Source organism: Solea solea, chromosome 10 (assembly GCF_958295425.1).
Source record: "Solea solea chromosome 10, fSolSol10.1, whole genome shotgun sequence".
Classification (NCBI taxonomy): Eukaryota; Metazoa; Chordata; class Actinopteri; order Pleuronectiformes; family Soleidae; genus Solea; species Solea solea.
The window spans coordinates 29,373,019-29,395,047 of record NC_081143.1 but is presented as its reverse complement, the minus strand read 5'-3'; the positions used below and the strand labels follow the sequence as shown (position 1 = coordinate 29,395,047).

Sequence of the window (22,029 nt, the reverse complement as noted above, 5' to 3'; positions counted from 1 at the left end):
TTCTTTGATCACAATGATCATGTTTGTGGCACATATCTGGGATATCTTGTCAGCCGAGCCTTTTTTAGAATTTTGACCCTGAGTCACTGTCCTAGCTCCCAAATGGTAGAACGAGCTCCCCATCAACATCCGGACGGCAGAAAGCCTCCACATCTTCCATTTCTTCCGACTCTACCTTGACTAAGACGACTGCGACAAAAAAAACAAAAAAACAACAACTTATACATCGCACTTATGACTAGCACTTCATAGTTTGGCTTACTTCTAGCTCTTATTTGTACCCAAATGTTTAAATGCACTTATTGTAAGTCGCGTCTGCAAAATGACATGTAATGGAATAAAAATGTATGAGCCATTAATGATGATGCATTCAGACTGTGGCTCCACAATCTTAACAAGGTTCTTAGCCTCTCCAGTACCATAAATCTGACTTCTCTGTAGTCAAAAATGTATGATTTGATATCAAGATTATACCTTTTTGGCAACTTTATACAAAGTTGGCCCGAAAATAGCATTTCAGAGCTTAAATTGGCGGCCATCTTGGAAAAAATGGCAGCCATCTTGATTTTTGTGTGGCTAATGGGTTTTAACAAAAGAACTATCCCCAAGGAGTATTTGTGCCCATTCTGGTGCTTCTTTCCACTTCCACTTCATGCATTTTTGACACAGTGTGTCCACACTAGAACAAAGATAAAGTGACATCTTTTCTGTTCATGACAGATGAACAGAATAATGACCCTCATCGACAGCTGTTCATTATTAGATGGATGAAATGACTGCATTATTGTAAGACGAGGCTAACAGACCAAACGTTAGCCCCTGGATGTTTTTTATCTAATGAAAGACAAATAAATGCCAGTGTTGATATTTAAACCCAGCCTTGTTCCATCAAGAATGTTCATTTGGGTCAAACTGCGCAAAGGAAATTTAATGAGCTGATCTGAAACTTGTTGACATGGCGTCACCACACTAATCAGTTAAGCTAAAAATAGGTTGACATCGATGGTGATGGCCGTAGGTTGTTAACCTGCCAAACCGCATTGCAGCGAGCGACAACATTCCCATCGTCTCACGACAGCAGCGACTGGTGCTCATTATTATGCATGTCAGGAGGCTGCATTCTTAAATGTGCGTCCGTCATGTTACAGTGATGCAATCAGATTTATGGAAGTCGTTTAATAACAGGTCGCACTGACGCACCACCTGGACTCTGCTGGTGCTCACATGTGCTCACATCTGTGGAAGGTGCTGAGTTATTGGTGGTGAGTGGTGTTTCCCTCGTGCTGATGGCATTTCAGAGAAGACAACCTGTTACCTGAACAGCACTTGGCGACTTCCACACCCTCTCTGTCCTTTCATCTCTCAGAGTGTGCTGACAAGCATCGCACATCCTGTCTGCCCTCACACACAAGCAGTAAAAACACCCAGAGAAGTAAACACCCACCTGAGCCAAAGACAGACACACCCAAGACAGACCATGGACACATGTACAGTACACACACACACACACACACACACAGTAACAAGCACAGGCAGAGTGAAACGTTACAGACGAGTGGAAAAAACACCAATACATCCAATAATGTTGAGCTGAATGATATTTGAATCAAGTTAAAAAAACTTTGGATTTGCCTTTTGTTTTCCCCAAAAACATTCATCTTGTTTGATATTAAACATCAGTTTAAAAACATAAGCAGAATTAAGATTTCCCACCGTGTGAATGCAGATCCAGAGAATATTATATACGATTACACATTGATTTCATTCATTTAACATGTAAAAGTTATGCACTATAGCTTTACAACAGTTTTTTTACTAAATCCTGAATACAGAAACATCAGAACCTCTCTAAACTAAACTAAATCTAAACTCTACTGTTGCAATCACAACATCACGTAGATCCGTCGGCACTGAAAGATGTTTTCACGGCGACAGAAAACATCTTTGTGTGTAAAGTCGCAACATGGAAAATTGACAGTATTTTATTTTGGGTTGTGATGCTCAGACACACACACACGCACACACACACACTGAACCCTCACAGGCCTTTAAGCCCTGCCATGTGAAGTGGAGGGCAGGCCGGAGGAAGATGAGTGGTGTTAAGGGAAGGAAACAGCTGGTGAGGAGCCCAGAGGATATTAATTCATCTGAGGGGGAGACAGGATGGCAGGGGAGGCCGGCTAATAAACCATGGTATTACCGCAAAAGGTGTGTGTGTGTGTCAGTCTGTCTTCCTGGAGGATTACTGGTGATCTAGATAAAGTGCTGGGTGTCTGTCCATCTGTCCATCTGTCCATCTGTCCATCTGACCACCAACGTAACGCTGTGCATTAAAAAAAGGCTCAGACATTTTAGGGTTAAAGTGCTTCTTTTATTGCTGCTGGGAAATCCGACATGTGCAGCAAGGTGCATTTCAGGTTTTACAACCCTCCACACACACACACACACACACACACACACACGCACACGCACACGCGCAGGTTTTCTTTTTTAAATGAGATAAAATAAAAAAATCCAAATGTTCTCTGAGCAATTAAAGTTCCGGTTAAAAGGCAGAGGTGGAAGATGGGAGGGGAAGCTGGGCGGCTTCAGTCGCTCAGACAGTAATGACGGCGCCACTGCTGTTTAACAATCAAAGATGGGAGGCGGGGGCTCAGGAGGAAGTCTCTCCTTGAAAAATACAGGTGTTTGGTACAATCAAAGCGCTGCTTGCAGAAATGACTGGGTTTGAAGTTGAAAGGGGAGGTTGGAGGAGGGGGGAGAGAGGGAGGGGCTGTTATGGTGAGTGAGTGACTCAGAAGACAACTGTGGGCTGGTCTCTCCTTTGGGATTTTGAATAATTAACACGGATAAGGAAGTTGACTACTAGGTGCTTACTGATTACTTTGTTTGGGATTTTTTTTCTGCTGCTCGAGGGGAAGTGAGGCTTTAGTGGCCTAGTTCTCTGGAGGCTGGCGTGTTGGCAGGAGGATTTGTCTGGGACGCTGGTTTGGTTCCCGTGTGACACAAGGCAAGTCAAACCAGGCCAGACAATCAGAATCAGAACCAAGTCCATGTGATGGAAATGTTGTGTACAAAACATGCGCCGTGAAGGAAAGTCCCACGCTTTACACACAAAAACACACACACACACACACACACACACACTGTGTGTATTTCTGTGTGTAACTATGAGCTCTAGAATTCAGCCTGATCTCTCACGTAAACTACTTTAACCTTTAGAGAAACCAAAACAAAAGCCTCACAAACTTGTTCCTGAATAATTACTGTAATTAAATCTACAATAGATGCTAACAAGCAGTAATGCAGTAAAGTTTGGGGTGTGTAGGACGCTGGCAAATCAGTGCAGGAATAACTTTTCAAATGCATTTGTTGAGAAAGTTAACACCGAGTGGAAACGCTTTGGCTTGGTTCATATTTGATTTGTGTTTTGATTATAGAATAGAATAGAATAGAATAGAATAGAATAGAATAGAATAGAATAGAATAGAATAGAACCAAATATCCAGCCCCAATTGTTCCATTTTTTGGCACCCTTCCCTTTGGGTACCAGAGTTAAATGGTACGGTCCACGACGTCACCCCCTTGCGACTTGTGTTTCTTCAGAGCCCGCGGTCTATCCTCATTGACCCGCGGTGTTAGCGCTCCGTACCATGATGATGGAAAACACCACAGAAAAATACACATTGCTTATCTTAACACAACAACTGGGGAAATCTACCTAGTAGCATCCTCAGTGAAGTCTGATGTTTACTTCTAATAACAGCATCGAACCACTTTTAAATGAAAGAATAGAAAAAAAACAGCGGGGATTTTTGACGTTGACCGTCCTGCTCTCTGTCTCCCCCCCTCCCTCTCACTGGTACTGCAGCCTCACAGCTTTACTTTTTGTTCATTTTTTTAGGAATTTTAAATCAAATGGCAGAACTGGGTTTGACCTTTGCACTCGGGTGGGGCAAAACATAAGAGCCATAAACGTAGGTGTTGCATATTTGATGAATTGCTGATTGATGGCACTGTTGGGTTGGCACATGGGCGATGGCTGTGCCACTATCAGGAGCACGTGGTGATAAATGTGTTTGTTGGTCATGACGTAGGGTTTGCACGCTTGTTGACCGCATCAGTGCTTATTTCCATGTTTCCATCACCATGGTAACAGTGCATGCTAGTAATAATAATAATAATAATAATAATAATAATAACAAAGCACACACACAGTAAACAGTATGTATTTAACCAACAGTGTGGATTTTACGTTGGTCATTGTATTAGGAAAGTTCTGAGGAGCAGTAATCACAGATTTATTTCTTGTACTCATTTTTTATCTCTCTGCATTACTTAAAATATTCACTAAACATGAATAAGAAAAGTTTTTATTGGACTTAATGTAGTTAATTACTTTAGCCACTGGAGGAGCTCTCGTGATATTGTTATGGCTCGTGTGCTTCATGGCGTCTAATTTTAGACGGACTATAACAAACATAGTGGACAGAAGACCGGAGAGTTTCACATGTTCTCAGCCACAGTTAAGAGTGAAGAGGAGAAACGAGCTTCGATAACGTAATAAAACTCAAATGACTACAGTACGACGAGAGTAGAAAACGTCACAGTGTCTCATCCCTGTATTCTGTAAATTATACGCACGTCTTTGTTCATGTGATCACTGCAGAACTCGTCAGATCAGCCACTCCTATGGAAACAAAGTCATTTGCATAGGTGTGTAAGTTCAGTGTGAAGACAACAGTGGTTCACGTCAAAGCTGCTGCAGTCGTGGAAACGTTGATATGCTTCACAGGCTGCACTGATGACACGAGGAAATACGGGCGCAAACATTTTCATGTACACAAAAAAAAAACTATGTTCACAATGACAGAAATAAAAAGTGTCAAAACAAATTGAAATCATTAGGAGAATTTGTAATGAAGTGTGATTAAGAAGTCCCTTTTCTTGATTGTGCTGCATTGTGTTCATGAGGAAATAAGCTTGACTATTTGGAGACACAGGTAAACAACATTTAGACGTGGTGTGTGGTCTTGGATTGAGCGGCCTTGATCTCCTCTCTGTGTACAAGCACCGAGCGACACACTGACTTTGTCTGGTAAACTTTACCCAAAACACAGTCCTCAAATCATTTTTATTTGTTTGCCCAATATCATTCTGTTTAAACTGCTTTTCACTTAGCGTTCATCATCACCTCTTATACACTGAAATTCATCTTCCTTTTAAATGTATGGGGAGTTTAACGCTGTAACTAAAGACCACATTTATCCAATTACATTAAATTCAGAATAAAACATTAGGCACATGGTTTGGAGATCTGGTAACACTGGTTGTGAAAATGGCATTTCCTAGTTAGTGTGATAATTCCCTGTGATTCAAGAGTTTAATTTCATTTCCCTTAATAGACATTAAATAATAGACTAGATTAAATCCATACGACAATCGGTGAAGTGTGAACTGTTGTGTTTCTCTGCTCTCCTTCATGTTGTCTATGTACACAGCCTCAAGATAATGTATGTTATGATCTGGCACTATACAAATAAAATAAAATAAAATAAAATAAAATTAAATTAAATTAAATTAAATTAAATTAAATTAAATTAAATTAAATTAAATTAAATAATAAATGGTATAAATGTATAAAAGAACGACTTAGACGACACACACAGAGCGGCTCACATCAAAATCAGACAGCTATAATAAATAATAATAATTATTTCATGTGCGTATAAATCTATGATGCTGAGTCAGGGCTTTATTATACTGTGTGACCATTGTGTAATCAGCTCAACCTCAGTGTTTGTGAAGTGCTGCTTCAGAAAGAGAGAGAGGAAAAAAAGAGCAGCAGAGAAGGTAGGAAGTCACTTCCCGCCGGCCTGTCTGTGGTCTGTGTTTGTCAGTCGATTTGAAGCTGCTCCACCAACAAGCTGCGACAGGAAAGGAATTAACTCAGCCAGAGACAAAATAAAAAAACCTCAAAGGAAAATGATGTTACAAAAACTATTAAATCTGTGATGTTCGTTCAAAGTCTGACATTTGGGATAAACCTTGTAAAAGTATAAGTTAGAGTTTATTCTAATGAGATTTTATTGTTTGTCTGAAGGTGAACAGATGATGACTGACTGAAGATATTCATGGTCAGTGATGTGAGCTCGTGTTCTGCTGCCTGCACGGTCAAACACAAGCTCGGGAGCGTCTGCAATCAAAGGATTTCCAGGTGTCAACATGGTGACTGTCGGGCTGCACACACACACACACACACACACACACGTATTCATAGTGAGGACACTCATAGCCCCTTACTCTAACCTTAACCATCTCAACTAGACACCTAACCCTAACCTTTAACCTAAACCTGATTCTAACCCTAACCTTAAAACAACGTCTTAACCCATAAACAGCAATTTGAAGGTGTGACAACATGAGGATCAGCCAAAGTGTCCACATGTTTACAAAATGTCCTCACGTCCTGTGGTTTTTCACTTTTGTGGTCCTCACATAGCTCCATGTACACACACACGCGCGCACACACACACACATGCTTACACAGCTATTCTTCTTAGGACACTACAGTGACTTCCATTCATTTGGACAGTGCTCTAAACATAACCATAACCAGTTACTAACCACAATTAAAATCTTAAACTTTTACTTAACCAGTGCCATAGAAATGAGGTTCTGCCTCATTGAGACAAGCACACACACACACACACACACACACACACACACACACAGTTACAGACGTCACCTAATCTCAACAACATTTGTGTTGTATGTTGTGACATTTGAACAGAGAATAATTCTAATGTATTCACTCTGCTGGGAAAACAGTGTGCGGTTTAATCAAATCTGGTAAGTGAACTTGAATTGTTAATAACTATCATATTTTTCATGGTTTGTATCTACAGCCCCTTTATTAGGTATATATAAAAAACAAAGCTTAACTGCTTGAAATAAGCTTGAAGACAAATATCTAATCAGCCAATCACATGGCAGCAACTCAATGCATTTAGACATGTAGACATGAATGGAGAAGCTGATTTAAGTGACTTTGAATGTGCCATGGTCGGAGTATTTCAGAAACGGATTTTCCACAGACAAGCGTGGTCTGGAAAAAGAGAAAACACCCAGTGAACGACAGATGAGGAGGAAATGGTGAAGTGAAGCAGTGAAGCGGTGAAACGGTGAAGCGGTGAAATGGTGAAGCGGTGAAGCGGTGAAGCGGTGAAGCGGTGAAACAGTGAAGCAGTGAAGCAGTGAAACGGGGAAGCGGTGAAGCGGTGAAACGGTGAAGCAGTGAAGCAGTGAAGCGGTGAAATGGTGAAGCAGTGAAACAGTGAAGCAGTGAAATAGTGAAACAGTGAAGCGGTGAAGCGGTGAAACGGTGAAACGGTGAAGCGGTGAAACAGTGAAGCAGTGAAACGGTGAAGCGGTGAAACGGTGAAACGGTGAAGCGGTGAAACGGTGAAACGGTGAAGCAGTGAAGCAGTGAAGCAGTGAAGCAGTGAAGCAGTGAAACAGTGAAGCAGTGAAGCAGTGAAACAGTGAAGCAGTGAAGCAGTGAAACAGTGAAAGAGTGAAGCAGTGAAGCAGTGAAACAGTGAAACAGTGAAGCAGTGAAACAGTGAAACAGTGAAGCAGTGAAACAGTGAAACAGTGAAACCGTGAAACAGGGAAGCAGTGAAACAGTGAAGCAGTGAAACAGTGAAGCAGTGAAGCAATGAAACAGTGAAACAGTGAAGCAGTGAAACAGTGAAGCAGTGAAGCAATGAAACAGTGAAACAGTGAAGCAGTGAAACAGTGAAACCGTGAAACAGGGAAGCAGTGAAACAGTGAAGCAGTGAAGCAATGAAACAGTGAAACAGTGAAACAGTGAAGCAGTGAAACAGTGAAACAGTGAAACCGTGAAACAGGGAAGCAGTGAAACAGTGAAACAGTGAAACAGTGAAACAGTGAAGCAGTGAAACAGTGAAGCAGTGAAACAGTGAAGCAGTGAAACAGTGAAACAGTGAAGCAGTGAAACAGTGAAGCAGTGAAGCAGTGAAACAGTGAAGCAGTGAAGCAGTGAAATAAAATAAGCTGGTAAATAGAATGTATTTCTTCTGCTCAGATAGAAATGAAATGGTGATTTAGGAAGTGGAGCGGCGTTTGCAGAAGTTTGTGTCGCTGAACACTTTCTCTACAGCCAGGATTCTCAAACTGTGGTACATGTACCATCAGTGGTCGCAGGCCTGGTATGTCTGTGCTGTCGGTGCACCTCTGCATTTTTACACGTCCTCAAGTGAGCTGAGGATTTATAGCAGATGAGCAGCACTAAAGGCTTAGGGTTCAGGTGTATATGTGTCCTCCACACAGAGACCGCCTGAAACAGAGTGGCAAAATCTCGGCCTTGCGTTTCTGTGTAGATAGAGAATACGTTCATTTAGGAAAACGATGTCGCCACATTCCCTGGCAGTCATTGTCTTGTCTTTGAGATTGCCTGAAAAGATGCTAGATATCACTAGAACACGTCCTGTCTCTAGAGATTTCACACACGGGGGTGTAAAGTCACTGAATGTGCACACAGAACCTTTCTTTCCCCTGGCTTATTATATCTGTAATGTGTACAACGTCTTCTTTTGGTGCAGTGTTACGCGCATGTGTACTACAGCGTGGTTTTGGTTTCGTGCCATTTCCGTGTGGATGTGTCGCAAAGAGAGCAGTTTGGAAACACTTTAAGATCAGCAACAACAACAACAATCCAACACCTCGAGAAGCAACACTTTAAATAAACTTTATGCACATGTTACATTCTTTTTTTTTTTTTTTTATCAAAATGAATGGTTTGTAACCTGTCTTCAAAATCTAACATTTTTAATATTTATAATCTAATATTTTACGTGTGCTGCTGACCTGGGTTAAAAAAGGTTAAATAAAATAAAATGAATAAATAAAACATGTACATTTAGATCCAGTGTTTCTGGTCAGCGACAGTATTATGATTTTTTCCTTGTGTGTGGTTTAAGTTTAGAGAATATTTGATTATTTGATGTTTGTAAGTGTGTATCGTTTTCTATTATTCATGTTAAATAAATAAATGTTCATGGTGTTTGATCAGCGCTGTAGGGGATTATGAGGGTGAAGGGCCCAAACTAGCTTCTTTGCCTGGGGCCCCCCAGAGTCAGTATCATAAAATCCCTCTAAAATAAACAGTACAGCTAAGAGCTTCGGTGTCCACTTTGACAGGGTTTTTCAAATTTGAAAAACAAATCTCATGAGTCGTTAAGTTCAGCTCGGGTTTATCGCAAAGTTTTAGAGAGACTGAGTCGCTCTTTTATGACATTATGGCTGGATTATTCTTAGATTATACTGAGACCAGTCATCCAGCTTGTCCACCTGCTTGACTCTTGACTGGTCCACATCACGCTCGTGTTGCACACCTTTCACTGACTTCCTGTTATTTTACAGACTGATTTTTAAAATGGAACTGTTGATTTTTGAATCTCCATCTTTATGTCCCATCACTAGGTCTGAGGTCAGGTTTTAGACGTAGCGTAAAACGCGGCTAAAAACTTTGTAGTTGCCCCCAAACTATGGAATGTCTGAAAAATCGATACAGAGAAATATTGGCAATAGTATATTGCTGTATTGTTTTTTTTTTTAATTTTAGAATATTATTTACAAATAAACATCAATCAATTGATATTTCAGTCCACTAGATGGTAGCAAGGGCTTACGCTCACTAAAGCTGTTGCGTGAGTATATCGCAATGACATTTTCGCTCAGTATTTTGCAATATCGGGATAATATCATCTTAAATATCATGATAATATCATATTGTGTCTTAAATATCTTGATAATATCATATTGTGTCTTAAATATCATGATAATATCATATCGTGTCTTAAATATCGTAATAATATCATATCCTGTCTTAAATATTGTGATAACTTCGTATGTGACTTAAATATCGTAATAATATCATATCCTGTCTTAAATATTGTGATAACTTCGTATGTGACTTAAATATCGTGATAATATTGTATTGTGTCTTAAATATCGTGATCATATCATATCCTGTCTTAAATATCTTGATAACTTCGTATCGTGTTTTAAATATCGTGATAACTTCGTATCATGACTTAAATATCGTGACTTAAATATTGTGATAATATCGTATCGTGACTTAAATATCGTGATAATATCGTATCGTGACTTAAATATCGTGATAATATCGTATCGTGACTTAAATATTGTGATAATATCGTATTGTGATTTAAATATCGTGATAATATCGTATCGTGACTAAAATATCGTGATAATATCGTATCGTGACTTAAAGCACTTTGGGCAAACCCTGGTTGTTTTTAAAGGTATTTTAGAAATTAAGTTGACATTAACTTAATTTAATGTAGGGCTGCAATGATTAGCCCATTACTAAAAAATAATCTCCTATTATTTTGATAACTGATTATTTGATTTTACATTTTTTCACAATTACTAAAACAAGCTTTTCTGATTTTTGAACTTCTTAAATGTGAATATTTTCTGGTTTCTTTGCTCCATTAGACAAACTCTTTTAACCCACTGCTCCTTATGTACATATTTTGTGTTTGTGTTACTGTGTACATTTTTATATCTTAGGCTTTTCTTTTTGTTTACTCTAATTAAATGCACCAAAACACCACAAGTCAAATTCCTTGCATGTGATTCCAAAGTCAATAAATCTGAACTAAATTTGGCTTGAGGACAAAAGAATATGTTTGAGAACATCATCATTTCGAGGTTTAGGAAACATTTTTTAACAATCAAGTAAATAATTGACCGATTAACAGATGAATTGATTATGAAAATAAACGATAATGTAATGTAATCTTAATGTAAATGCTATTTCTACGAAAAAAGAAAAAAAATATATATGTGTATATATACATATACTGTTTATATATATATATATGTATATATATGTATATTGAAGCCAAAAACACGCATGTAAAATGGCTTTGAGTTCCGTAGTAAGAGTAGTTTGATAAAAAATTAAAAAAACACAGTATTTTACACATCTTCAGAAGGGAGGGGGTGTCAGAGCAGGAGGGGGCGGAGCCTGCACACACTCAAAGGCTCTTTGCTTTATGATAAAGTTCGTCAGTGAGTGAGTGACTGAGTGAGTGAGTGAGTGAGTGAGTACCTGTGTTGTGTCGTCCTGCTGCAGCGTCCGTGATGAGGAGAGCCGGTGAAATATGATGAGGATTTTATTGAGTTTTCTGGGCAGTTTTCGTCTGAGGGAAGAAGAAGCGACAGAAGTGAGCTGAGAACAGAGAAGAGCAGCAAACAGGTAACTCACGATTCTCTTTAACCTCCTGTCACTGTCATGTCTAATATTTTAGGAGCTTATACTTTATTTATTTTCATTTATTAAGATTTATTTAGATGCAGCCACACACGCGCGCGCGCGCCCGCACACACACAGACACACACAGAGTAACAGTGTTGTATATACTGTAGTCTGGCAGAATTAAAGTGACACTCAAAGAGTCACTTTAACTCTTTAAATGTATTCTTTCTATGTTTATATACTATTCTGTTTTAGATACTGTTATAGTGGAGCAGTCTGGTAGTGTTAAAAAAAGAATTGGTGTTCCATTAACATTTTTAGTTTTAGTTTAATAGTGTCAAAAGTTTACTTTGCATTAACATAGAAAAGGTTCCCTCATAGCAAAAGTCATTGCATTGTGAAACCAGACATGAGATCATTTAGTGACGCATACAACACAATAAAAATCATTTCACTTGGACACAGATATTACAGCTCAGCACCGATACCACGAACTACAGTACTACTACTACTACTACTAGTACTACTAAAATAATAATAATAATGATAACAAGAATTGGGGCTGCAAAGACTAAATTAATCGTCAACTCCTTTGATAAACAATTAGAGCATTTGAGTGTTTTGTTTTTTATTAAAAAAAGTTGTCAGATTTCTCAGCTTCTTAAACACTAAATATCTTAAATCTTATATATATATATATATATATATATATATATATATATATATATATATATATATATATATATATATTATCTGGTTTGTTTTCTCATTTGGTTTGTGGACATTTTGAGGTTTGGGAAACACCAATGGATTGATTTATAAAAAAGTTCTGATATTTTGTGGACCAAAAAACTATTTGACTAATTGCAAAAATAATCCACAGATTACTATTAATATAATACTCTTTATTCATATATTTTAAAACACATTTACAAACTGCTGTACACTTACTAAAAACTAAAATAAAAATGTGAGGGAGACAGGCAATAACAATGTATATATATATATATATATATACATATAACCCTAAGCCATTTAAATGAGTGAATTAAAACCATGCCTGATTTCTTCTTATACTTTGTTCCATAATTTGAAAGTCCTGATTAAAAACATTCTGTCACTTAAAAATGTAAGGTCAAAATATATGAATGTATTATTTATTATTTATTCTTTCTCATGTATAATAAATCAAAGTTTGGATTATATAGTTGATTAAAATCAACATTTTAGTGTAGATCTTGTTTCACTTCATAAATAAATATGTCAAATATATTTCGGAAACTTTTGTAACCTTGTTACCGTTTGTTTATTTCTGTGGGTGTTAAATTCCAGTGTCATAAAAAAAGCTTTTGCTTTGCAGGAAACAAAACTATGTGATATTTTCCACAACTGGAAAATCCCCAGAATACAATAAACGGCAAATGTATCATCTACAGTAGAAGGAGAGTTTAAATGATGTTAGAAAAGGTTCGTGAAAAGTGCGTCGCGACAGATTTGATTATGTTCATTGATTGAACCTGATTTCTTTATTATTAAATATGTTTGTTTTTATAGGAAGAGCTCCATTCAAACATGAATGGCATTGTTTCACTGTGGTGAGTGACACATTATAATTAATATGATTAAGATTTATACAGTGGAGGAATTATCTAAATACGTTAATAGAATGCCCTACTTTTATTTTTTTATTTTTTTAGAATAAAAGTGCAGATGTCTTAAATAGAAAACCACGAGTGTTATAGTTTCATTTAAGTAACTTCATACAATATTAAGTTCAGTACTTTAATGTAACATGCTCTAATTTGCATGAACGGTTTGATCTGAATCCAAATGTAGCAATTAAATAAAAAATAGATGAAAATAGATGAAAGTTTGTTCGGGTCATTTTAGATTTGATGTTTTTATATTTTGGTGTCGTACGTGTTTTACGCTGCTTGATTTGATGTTTTACTCTCTTTCTATATTACTGAAACAAACAGTGTTGACCTTACTGATCACTAAATGTATACAACGAGCCACATTTAGACATCATCTCATCCTTAGATACACTCGCACCCTAAAAACTAAAAGCTTATCATATTGTATTCAGAGAGATGATGGAATAAATATTGTTTGCTTTTGCTAAAAAAAAAAACAGAAGAAGAAAGAAAATGGCGTCTCCGGGCACTGGTGAAATGGAAATGTTTGTTCTTTGTCCACAGAGGGACAAAAATGCTCGGCGTGACTGAAGTGCTGTACAAATTGAAGTCAAATATGCAGCATTTCTTAACAACCGTGTACAAATCAGCATCACACAGCAGCAGTAAATCAATGAGCATGTGAAGCTGCCATCGGCATCTTCACTTCATCATATCATCAGCCAAACTGACGTCACTGTGACGCTGTAGTTTGTATTTTAACAGTAGAGAATTCTAATCACGATGATTCATTCTCCCGTCCGTATTGTCGGGCTCCGCAAAGGTCAGAATGTTTTTTCACAGAAATGTGTATGAAGATCACCACGGTTACTGACCTGATGTGATCCTCCTGCACCCACTGTGTACTGAGCAAGTTGAGCAAGTTTAAACAAACTACTTGTAAAAGTCATTTATCCAAACTAGTTTGTTTGGCGCGTCTGCAGTTGTGTGTTCTCATTCTGGGAAAAGATGGTGTGGGAGAACTAAGGATTTCATTTGAAAAGAAAATCAGTTTGTCAGTGACAAAAAGGGGGAAGGAAGCTAATTATTAGGTTTCCAAATGTTGGAATTGGGAACAAGAGAACTTAGTTTTTAGATTTCTTTCATGAGGGCAGACTTGTTAACTGGAGGCTGTGCTGGGTCTTGGTCGGGCAGGTTTTATGACCACAGCTCTGTCATTGCTCTGTACCATCCTACTCCCCCCCCCCATGCCAGCTGTTTCCCTCCGCAGCTCTGAACGCTCCCAGCACTTTAACTAAAAAAGGAGGAGGATGATGCTGCTGTCCTGGTTTGTTTACGGTTTTCAGTAAGTTGGGGGGACCGTTCTGCTGGGCGTCTAGAGTCACATTCCCAAAAAATTACAGAGCAGTAGGTCTGGCTCCAGGCCGACATGAAGTAAATCAGCTTGGCCCTCAGCAAAAGACGTTTCATTAGGGAATTTCAAAGTAATTGCTTTACGATTTCACAAGTTTATGGAAGTAAATCTGTATCACCAGATTTTGAATTTTAAAAGCCTTTCAATTTGAGTTCCCCCAATGAATTCAACTCTTGTCATTCTAACTTTAATTTGCAGCATGGTCAAAATTCAGACTCAAAGGTTCTAGGTTTAAAATATAATATAATATATATTCAATGTGCTGTGATTTGAATCGCTAAATTCACATCCCAAATTTGAATGGACAAATTTGAAGATAAGCAATCAATTCTGGCTGGAATGGCACCAACATTCAGCCAATCACACTATGCTCTGTTGGTCATGTGATGCTGGTACTTGGAATTGCCACTAATACAAATGGTGGTGTGTTTTTTGCAGATTGATTAACTAAATGTTGGTTCCATTCAAGTCTGATTCAATTGCTTATCCTTGGTGACCCAGGATTTGTTCAATCTGAATTTTCCTTCTCAAATTTTCAGAATGTGTTGGGCTATCAAATCTGATTTTCGGAATCATTTTTTTAAAAGAAAAAGAAAAAAAGAAAGAACAAACAAAAAGCTCTGGTGAAACTTTACTTTTGACTCGAGCTTTCAGGTCCTGTTGAATCGACTGCTTTGACAAACTGACATCTACTGACAGAGAGACACCACCTGTAAGCTGAACCACGTGCCTATAATGAAGCTGCATATGTGGCATAATCAATATCCTCCAGTTGACCTGGGAAGCTTTTTCTATGTCAGATTGAATTTTACACAAAGTAATCTCAAGATACCAAACTCTAAAGCTCAGGCTGCTTCACTGTTTCCTGCTGTAAAGATAATTGTAGATGTGATGGGGGTGTGGTGGAAGTCAACAAGATTGTTTAGGGCTTGGACATGTTTGGAGCCAAACACAAGTCCTGTAGGCTGCTACTTCCTTGTCATAAATTTTCCCCAGAACTGTTAACAAGCTTTTGCGTCACCCTTAAAAACTGGAGCTGCTCCTCCTCCTCCTCTGTGGGACGGTTCACTGACGCCGTTGAGATATGTGAACCTACCTGGAGCGTGTTGGGGACAGGATTCTTTTTAGAGCATGTTGTCGTCAATTATGTACATAAAGGATTTGTTCTCACGTTATTGTTGGACTCTCATGCTCATGAATGCCGTCAGTCTGCAACTGCTGATGCTTTGTGCTGCCAGTGTGTGAGAGGCGGGGCATTTTACGGGGCTCCTTTTGTAGCTTTGGCTGGAGGGCTGTTGTTGTAAATCATGTGTGATTCATAAAAAAAGAAAAAAACTGGTTCTTCTGTCTGCCAAGTCCCATCTTCACAAACCTCTAAGACGTACAAATAGACTTTGGCCTGCAGCCATACCTCCCTGGAACTTCTTCCCTCACCAAACTGCTCCCCTGTCAACACTCCCCGTCTCACTCGGCCCTACCCCCAATCTCTGGAGCCGCTGCCACTACCTCTGCTCTGGGCCGATGATGTTGTTTTCTTTGCGTTTGTCTTTGACTGTCCTCCATGGGAAGTACCTGGCAGCGGATGCATGTGGCAGGCTTCTGTCTGGACACGTCTGCCCCCCCCCTTTGCCTCCACCCCCCCTTTGCCTCCACGGCCACGCAGCGTGAGAACTGCAGTATCTGTGGTGATGAAGGGGGAGTGCTCAAGGTTGGTAATGTTGTAGCGGATTTAGGCCAAAAGCTACAAAACTTCAAAGTCTTTCAGACTATGAAAAATGACCTCAAGACGTCAAAGTTGGTGCTTGTGGTTGAGTGCAGTGATTCAGAAAATGTAACTGAGACCGACATGAGAGAGATTTGAAGATGTGACTGTTTCTTCTTTCTTTCTGCAGGGTTTTTCAATGCCTCACCATCCCAGCATGTGGTAATCTTCTCCGACAAACCAGAAAGATAGTGAACGACACTTGAAGTGGTTCACCTTGTCAACAATCCACCTGCACCAGCTGCTCAAATGGCCCACCCTTATGAGCCCTGGTTAAGGACAGCACCACCAAGTGGCAGTTCAGAGGACATGAACATCCCCTCCTGGTGGGACCTCCACAGAGATGTCCAAGCAGGGAGCTGGATAGACCTGCAGACGGGTCAGGGTGTTGGTCTACCTCCAGTGAGTCCAGGGACTTCCATGGGGTTGCAGTCCTCTTTAGGTCCCTACGGCTCTGACCCACAGCTGTGCACCTTGCCTTCAGCTCAGCACGTTCAACCCTCACACTCACCTCACCTCTTCCCCCAGGATGGCTTTAAGATGGAGCCACTGGCCCCAGAAATGCTGCAGCAAGAGCCATTTTCCCTGGAAGAGCCGCAGGAGACATCTGTCTCTGCCCGTCCCAAGCCCCAACGCCGCTCCTCTTCCAGAGGTGCTGGACAGGCTGTGTGTCGGTGCCCTAACTGCGTCCATGCTGAGCAAATGGGCCAGAGCACAGAAGACAGCAGGAGGAAGCACATGCACAACTGCCATATTCCCGGCTGTGGCAAAGCCTACGCTAAGACCTCCCATTTGAAGGCGCACCTACGATGGCACAGCGGGGACAGGCCGTTTGTCTGCAACTGGCTCTTCTGCGGCAAGAGATTCACGCGCTCTGATGAACTTCAGCGCCACCTGCAGACGCACACCGGAGCCAAGAAGTTCAGCTGCGCGCTATGCCCCAGAGTCTTCATGCGCAATGACCATCTGGCCAAGCACATGCGCACGCACGAGTCCCCGCCAGGACACGGGGACGAGAGGGCAAACGGAGACGGCAGGATCGATAAGGGCTTCGACGCATCCTCGACATCGCAGTCGTCTTCAAATGTGTCTGTGTCTGACACCACAGAGCCACAGATGAAGCTGAAATGTGAGACAGATCCATCAGTCTCCAGTGTGACCGGGCAGTCCGGCTAATTTCACCAGTCACAGGTTTTACCATCTGTTCCCTCTCTCTGTCCTTGAGGTGTCATAGATTTACGATAGAATAGAGAAGAAAGAAGAAAAGTTAGGAGTTCTTCTGATGAAAGCTGGATTTCCCGTGAAATGAACAGCTGTGTCATAACGCAGAGAGAAAGCATGAGTTTTACTGGCGGATTCAAACTTTCCTCTGTCTTTACTAAAAGTGAAAAACGTCAAAGCAGGCGATTTAGCTGAAGCCGCCTCACATTTAACTGCTGCTAGATCGACAGTCCAAATGAAGGTGGCTCGTTTAGCTGTTTACAATGAAATCATTTATACGTGGTACTGGAAGAGTTTCAAAGGTTACATGCCTTTTAAGTGAGACAGCCGAGAGTGAGAATAATTTCTTTTTGTTTCAGACTATCACCTTGCTATTAGTGCAGACTACTGTGCAATTTGTGATGAGACACTGGAGAATAATTACAGCATTTTCTATTTTTTTTTGTTTTTTAAAGGTCAGATGTTGTTTACAAGCTTAACAGAACACAGGGCCACTGAATTGGGTGTGTGTGTGTGTGTTTGTGTTCTCGTATGTAAGTAATTGAAAGGGTACATGAACAAAGAGAGCAATGCTGTGCTGTGGCATCTGCCACGCACCACTGACTGCTAATATTAATGTGATGACAATATAATATAATATAATATAATATAATATAAGATAAGATAAGATAAGATAAGATAAGATAAAGAGATAAAGAACCTGATTAAACAAAACTACAAATTCATACAGAACTGCTGGTCACAGCAGCTGGAGACGGTGGCTCAGTTCCGGTCAGGTGAGAAAAGAGGATGACGCTGTGCAAGAGGAGGAAACGCTGCCTGGCTAAATGAATCCTGGTTTCTGTTGGGACACGCTGATGACAGCCGCCATATCTGGTGTAAACACAGTTCCAGAGATCCACCCTGTCAACATATGTCAAGCAGCTGGCGTTGATTGAAACTTCCAGCATAAAAGCAGAACTCTGTGACATCATTGGTCCCCGGGAACATACGCAGTCCCAATATTTAAAGCTGCACTTAATGAGATTTTGTTAAAAGCAATGGATCAAAGCACTGTGTAATGTGAAAGATGTTGTGACAGATCGTTATCATCTGACCCTACATTTCCCCTTCAGTTGCACTTTGAGCAGATTTGAGCCCATTGTTCTGGTTTTCTAGCTGTTTTTTTTTTGGTTAAGAATCACTCCTCATATCCAACCCTGTTTCCAGCAGCAAGTACCAAGTGTCAAAAACACTACTGATAAAGCCACCGTAGGCTATCAAGCCAGCAAAAAAAAAAAAGTAACTGTTTGTATTGGAGGTAATAAACGTGTTCTACTGCCCCAATGTGGCACAAAAGTGCATTATATTGTGGTGGTATAATAGTGGCTTTACACATTTTTTCCCAAATATTTTCATCTTGATACCTCTGCAGTTGAGCTATAGTGGTTCTCAAACTGTGGTACATGTACCACCAGTGGTACACACACTTCCTCTGGTAGGTACTTGGAGAAATGTCAGAAATACTGTTCTACTGTAAATACCAGGGTACGTGAGCGTGTAGAAAATGAAACAACTAATAATAATGAATAATAATAATTAGAGTCACCTTATCTCTTGCTCCATCTTAATCTAATTTCACTATACCAGTGTGTGAAGTATATGTGAGGAAGAGGAGGATGATTAAGGCGCAAATGGGAATAAATCTGCCTCCTGTGAAAAGTTTGTAGCTGACTTTTGCTCGGCCTACATACACCACATTATAACGTTGGCAGTAATGGTGTTACTTTTATTTTCTCAGGTGGTACTTGGTATAAAAAGTTTGAGAACCACTGTTAGCACGTTTTTATTGCCATGTGTCTCAAACTTAACTCTGATAAATCATCTTACTTAGCGGTCCAGCATGAAATAAAACCGAAAATGAGTGACACATACGGTTTGTCTGGATAATTAACCTTTATAATCAGTACTGTATGATCAGTAGTTCTGTAGTAAGCAGTGTAAGCAGCTGTACACTCTAAAAACACTGTTAGAATGCATATAAACCAAGTTAGGCTGAGATTTCTATACTGTATATTAGGGAGCCGACATTATTGTTGGACCACGATTACTGCATTCATGTATAGATGATAATAAATGGAAGCTAGTGCTTAAATATCAGTCAATTATTGCATAATTACTATTATAATATTATTAGTATTATTATTTTTTTGTTGACCTTATTATAGATTTGTGAGACTTTTGTTATGGTCAGTAGAGCAAAATGAACATGTTTTTAAATTGGTCATTGTAGTAAATTACTTTAGTTGTGGAGACTGTAATAAATTCAAAATGTTTAATAAGTTATGTATCATGGTGTAGTAACTTGTATTTAATCTATTATTGTCTGCTATGAAATAAAAAATGATATATATTACGTGTCTGTGTCTTTTTTTTAAAAGATGAGGCTAATAAGCTCATTATTAGCTCATTTTTATTTGCACTACTAAAATAAGACTTGTTATTACAACTGTAATAATAATAATTATTAGTGGTGGTTGCAGATTCAGCAGTATTTCATTGTTGTGGTTGTTATTAGTAGTAATTAATATTCGTCAGAAGATGGTTAATGTGGTAGAAGAACCACCAATTTAAATACTTTGAGGTTTGGAAACACTGCTCCATCTGTTGGACGGGCAGAAACAAAGACCTGTGAAGACAATGACACATTAACCCTCATTTGCTTCCTGACTGGTTCTTGTCAGTCACATGTCAACTATATGGAACTGAATTTTCAGTTTCACACACGAATGAATCAAATCCCTGCTCTTATATCAAGACAATGTTTAACCAAAAAGGAACATGTAGATCTTTATAGAACAGTGATTTGAACAGTGTGGGCCGGTCAGCATACAGGCCTAATGTTTCAGTATTTGCACACAATGATCATTTCTTAAATTAATAAAAAGCAAACCTTTCAAATATTAAACACACACACACACACACACACATATTATATATATATACTGTATATACATATATATATACTATGTGTATATATATATATATATATATATGTATAGTCCCTAGTGTGCTGATCAGAGTTGAGATTCCAGTCTTGGGTGTGGGCCTCAGAAGATTTTTAAGTTCTTAATCTTAAGTTTGAGAATGGCTGGTATACGGTATACAAAATAGGTATTAAAGTAATTATGAGTAAAGGTATTAAAAGAAAAAGACATAAAAAACACAGAATAAATACATAATAAATAATAGTAAAATGGTAAAATTACTTGTAGATAAAGTCATATTTTCGAGTCCTTTCTCTTTTTTGTAACTTTGAGCATTGACATACAAAAGGAAATTGTAGCGAGAGCCAGAGAAGAAATAACAAGATATGCAGAGGACTCTGGAGCCATCGAGTTAGTTGTCGCTATAAATTTAAAACATAGCATAAAGAACAATATTTTCGTGGTTATGTCAAGAATGGTGGCTAAATGGTGTTGTATTTTTAGAAAAAAGGATGATCGTCTGGACTGGATGTACCAGGGCCCTGTTAGTAATGTGTCCAGGGACGAGTATCTGCTTGGACGTTCCATTGACAAGCAGATCACTGACCAATATGAGGAGCCAAAGAGCGGTCCATCAGCTGAGACCGGTCTCCTACCCGGTTCCATCTTCAACCCAGCAACCCCGGCCTCCAATCTGGACCTGGCTGCCAAGATCAGGGAAGACCCGCTCTTTGAAATCAGGTTAGTTTAGTGTCATTTGTACTGGGTTTATTCAGTTATATTTCAGTGCTGGGTATGAGTTTCTATTTTGTTCTTGTTGTAGTAGAACAATTAACTAAGGACAATTTAACTGTCTCATTTTAGGAAACGTGAAGAAGAAAAGAAGAGGGAAGTCTTGAGTAACCCTGTGAAGATGAAGAAGATCAAGGAAATGGTAGGATTACTATATTTTTATGTAAATTATTGGAAACTTAATTCTAACATCATTTCAAATTTGTGTTTTTACTATACATGACCCATTCAATCTGTTATATTTTCCTCAATGTTTGTTACCTAAAGTATTACTGTTACTGGAGCTTCTCCAGTTGGATTTATTTTTTCGATGGTAAAATAATAGTTGATTCTCTCACAGCTGCGGCAGAATCTTGACAAGAAAGAAAAGAAAAAGAAGAGGAAGAAGGACAAAAAGGAGAAGAAAGACAAAGAGAGGAGAAAGGAGAAGAAACACAAGAGACGGAGTTCAAGCTCAAGCTCTAATGAGGAAGAAGAATCATAGCGATAATTAGATTAAATTTAAATCAGTGAAATAATTCTGGCCCAAAAAGTTATCATTATAATTGTTCAAAACAAGTCCACAAATAACATCATGTTGAGTAGAATTTCTGAGATTAAACATTTCAGGGAAAAGCCAGTCGTGAATGTCCAGCCACAGAGATTCAACGGAAGAAAAAGTTGATCAGTATTTTCAGTTTCATGCAGAATCTTAATTTCATTTTATTCATCTTATGCATTATAAATGTTACTATTTATAATGCATCATTTTAGGATCATTACATGCAGATACTTATACACATTTTATTCCGCCTAGATATAGATCTATGCCATCATAGTGTGAATTTCTCTGTGAGATGAATAAAGTATCTATCTATCTATCTATCTATCTATCTATCTATCTATCTATCTATCTATCTATCTATCTATCTATCTATCTATCT

At 38.9% G+C, this 22,029-nt stretch overlaps 1 protein-coding gene and 1 long non-coding RNA gene across 2 annotated transcripts; both read left to right on the top strand.

Moving 5' to 3' along the window:
- The first annotated feature begins 11,143 nt into the window (after window positions 1-11,143).
- On the top strand, window positions 11,144-19,740 carry LOC131467680 (transcription factor Sp6-like). Its single transcript, XM_058641719.1, has 2 exons — window positions 11,144-11,314; window positions 16,258-19,740. Exon 2 carries the CDS (start codon window positions 16,377-16,379, stop codon window positions 17,301-17,303), a length of 927 nt encoding a protein of 308 aa, XP_058497702.1. The 5' UTR covers window positions 11,144-11,314; window positions 16,258-16,376; the 3' UTR covers window positions 17,304-19,740.
- A 1,226-nt stretch (window positions 19,741-20,966) lies between these two features.
- On the top strand, window positions 20,967-21,610 carry LOC131467437 (uncharacterized). The gene is made up of 3 exons (XR_009241499.1): window positions 20,967-21,055; window positions 21,179-21,248; window positions 21,447-21,610. It is a non-coding gene; the product is annotated as an uncharacterized LOC131467437 (long non-coding RNA).
- Window positions 21,611-22,029: the final 419 nt, after the last annotated feature.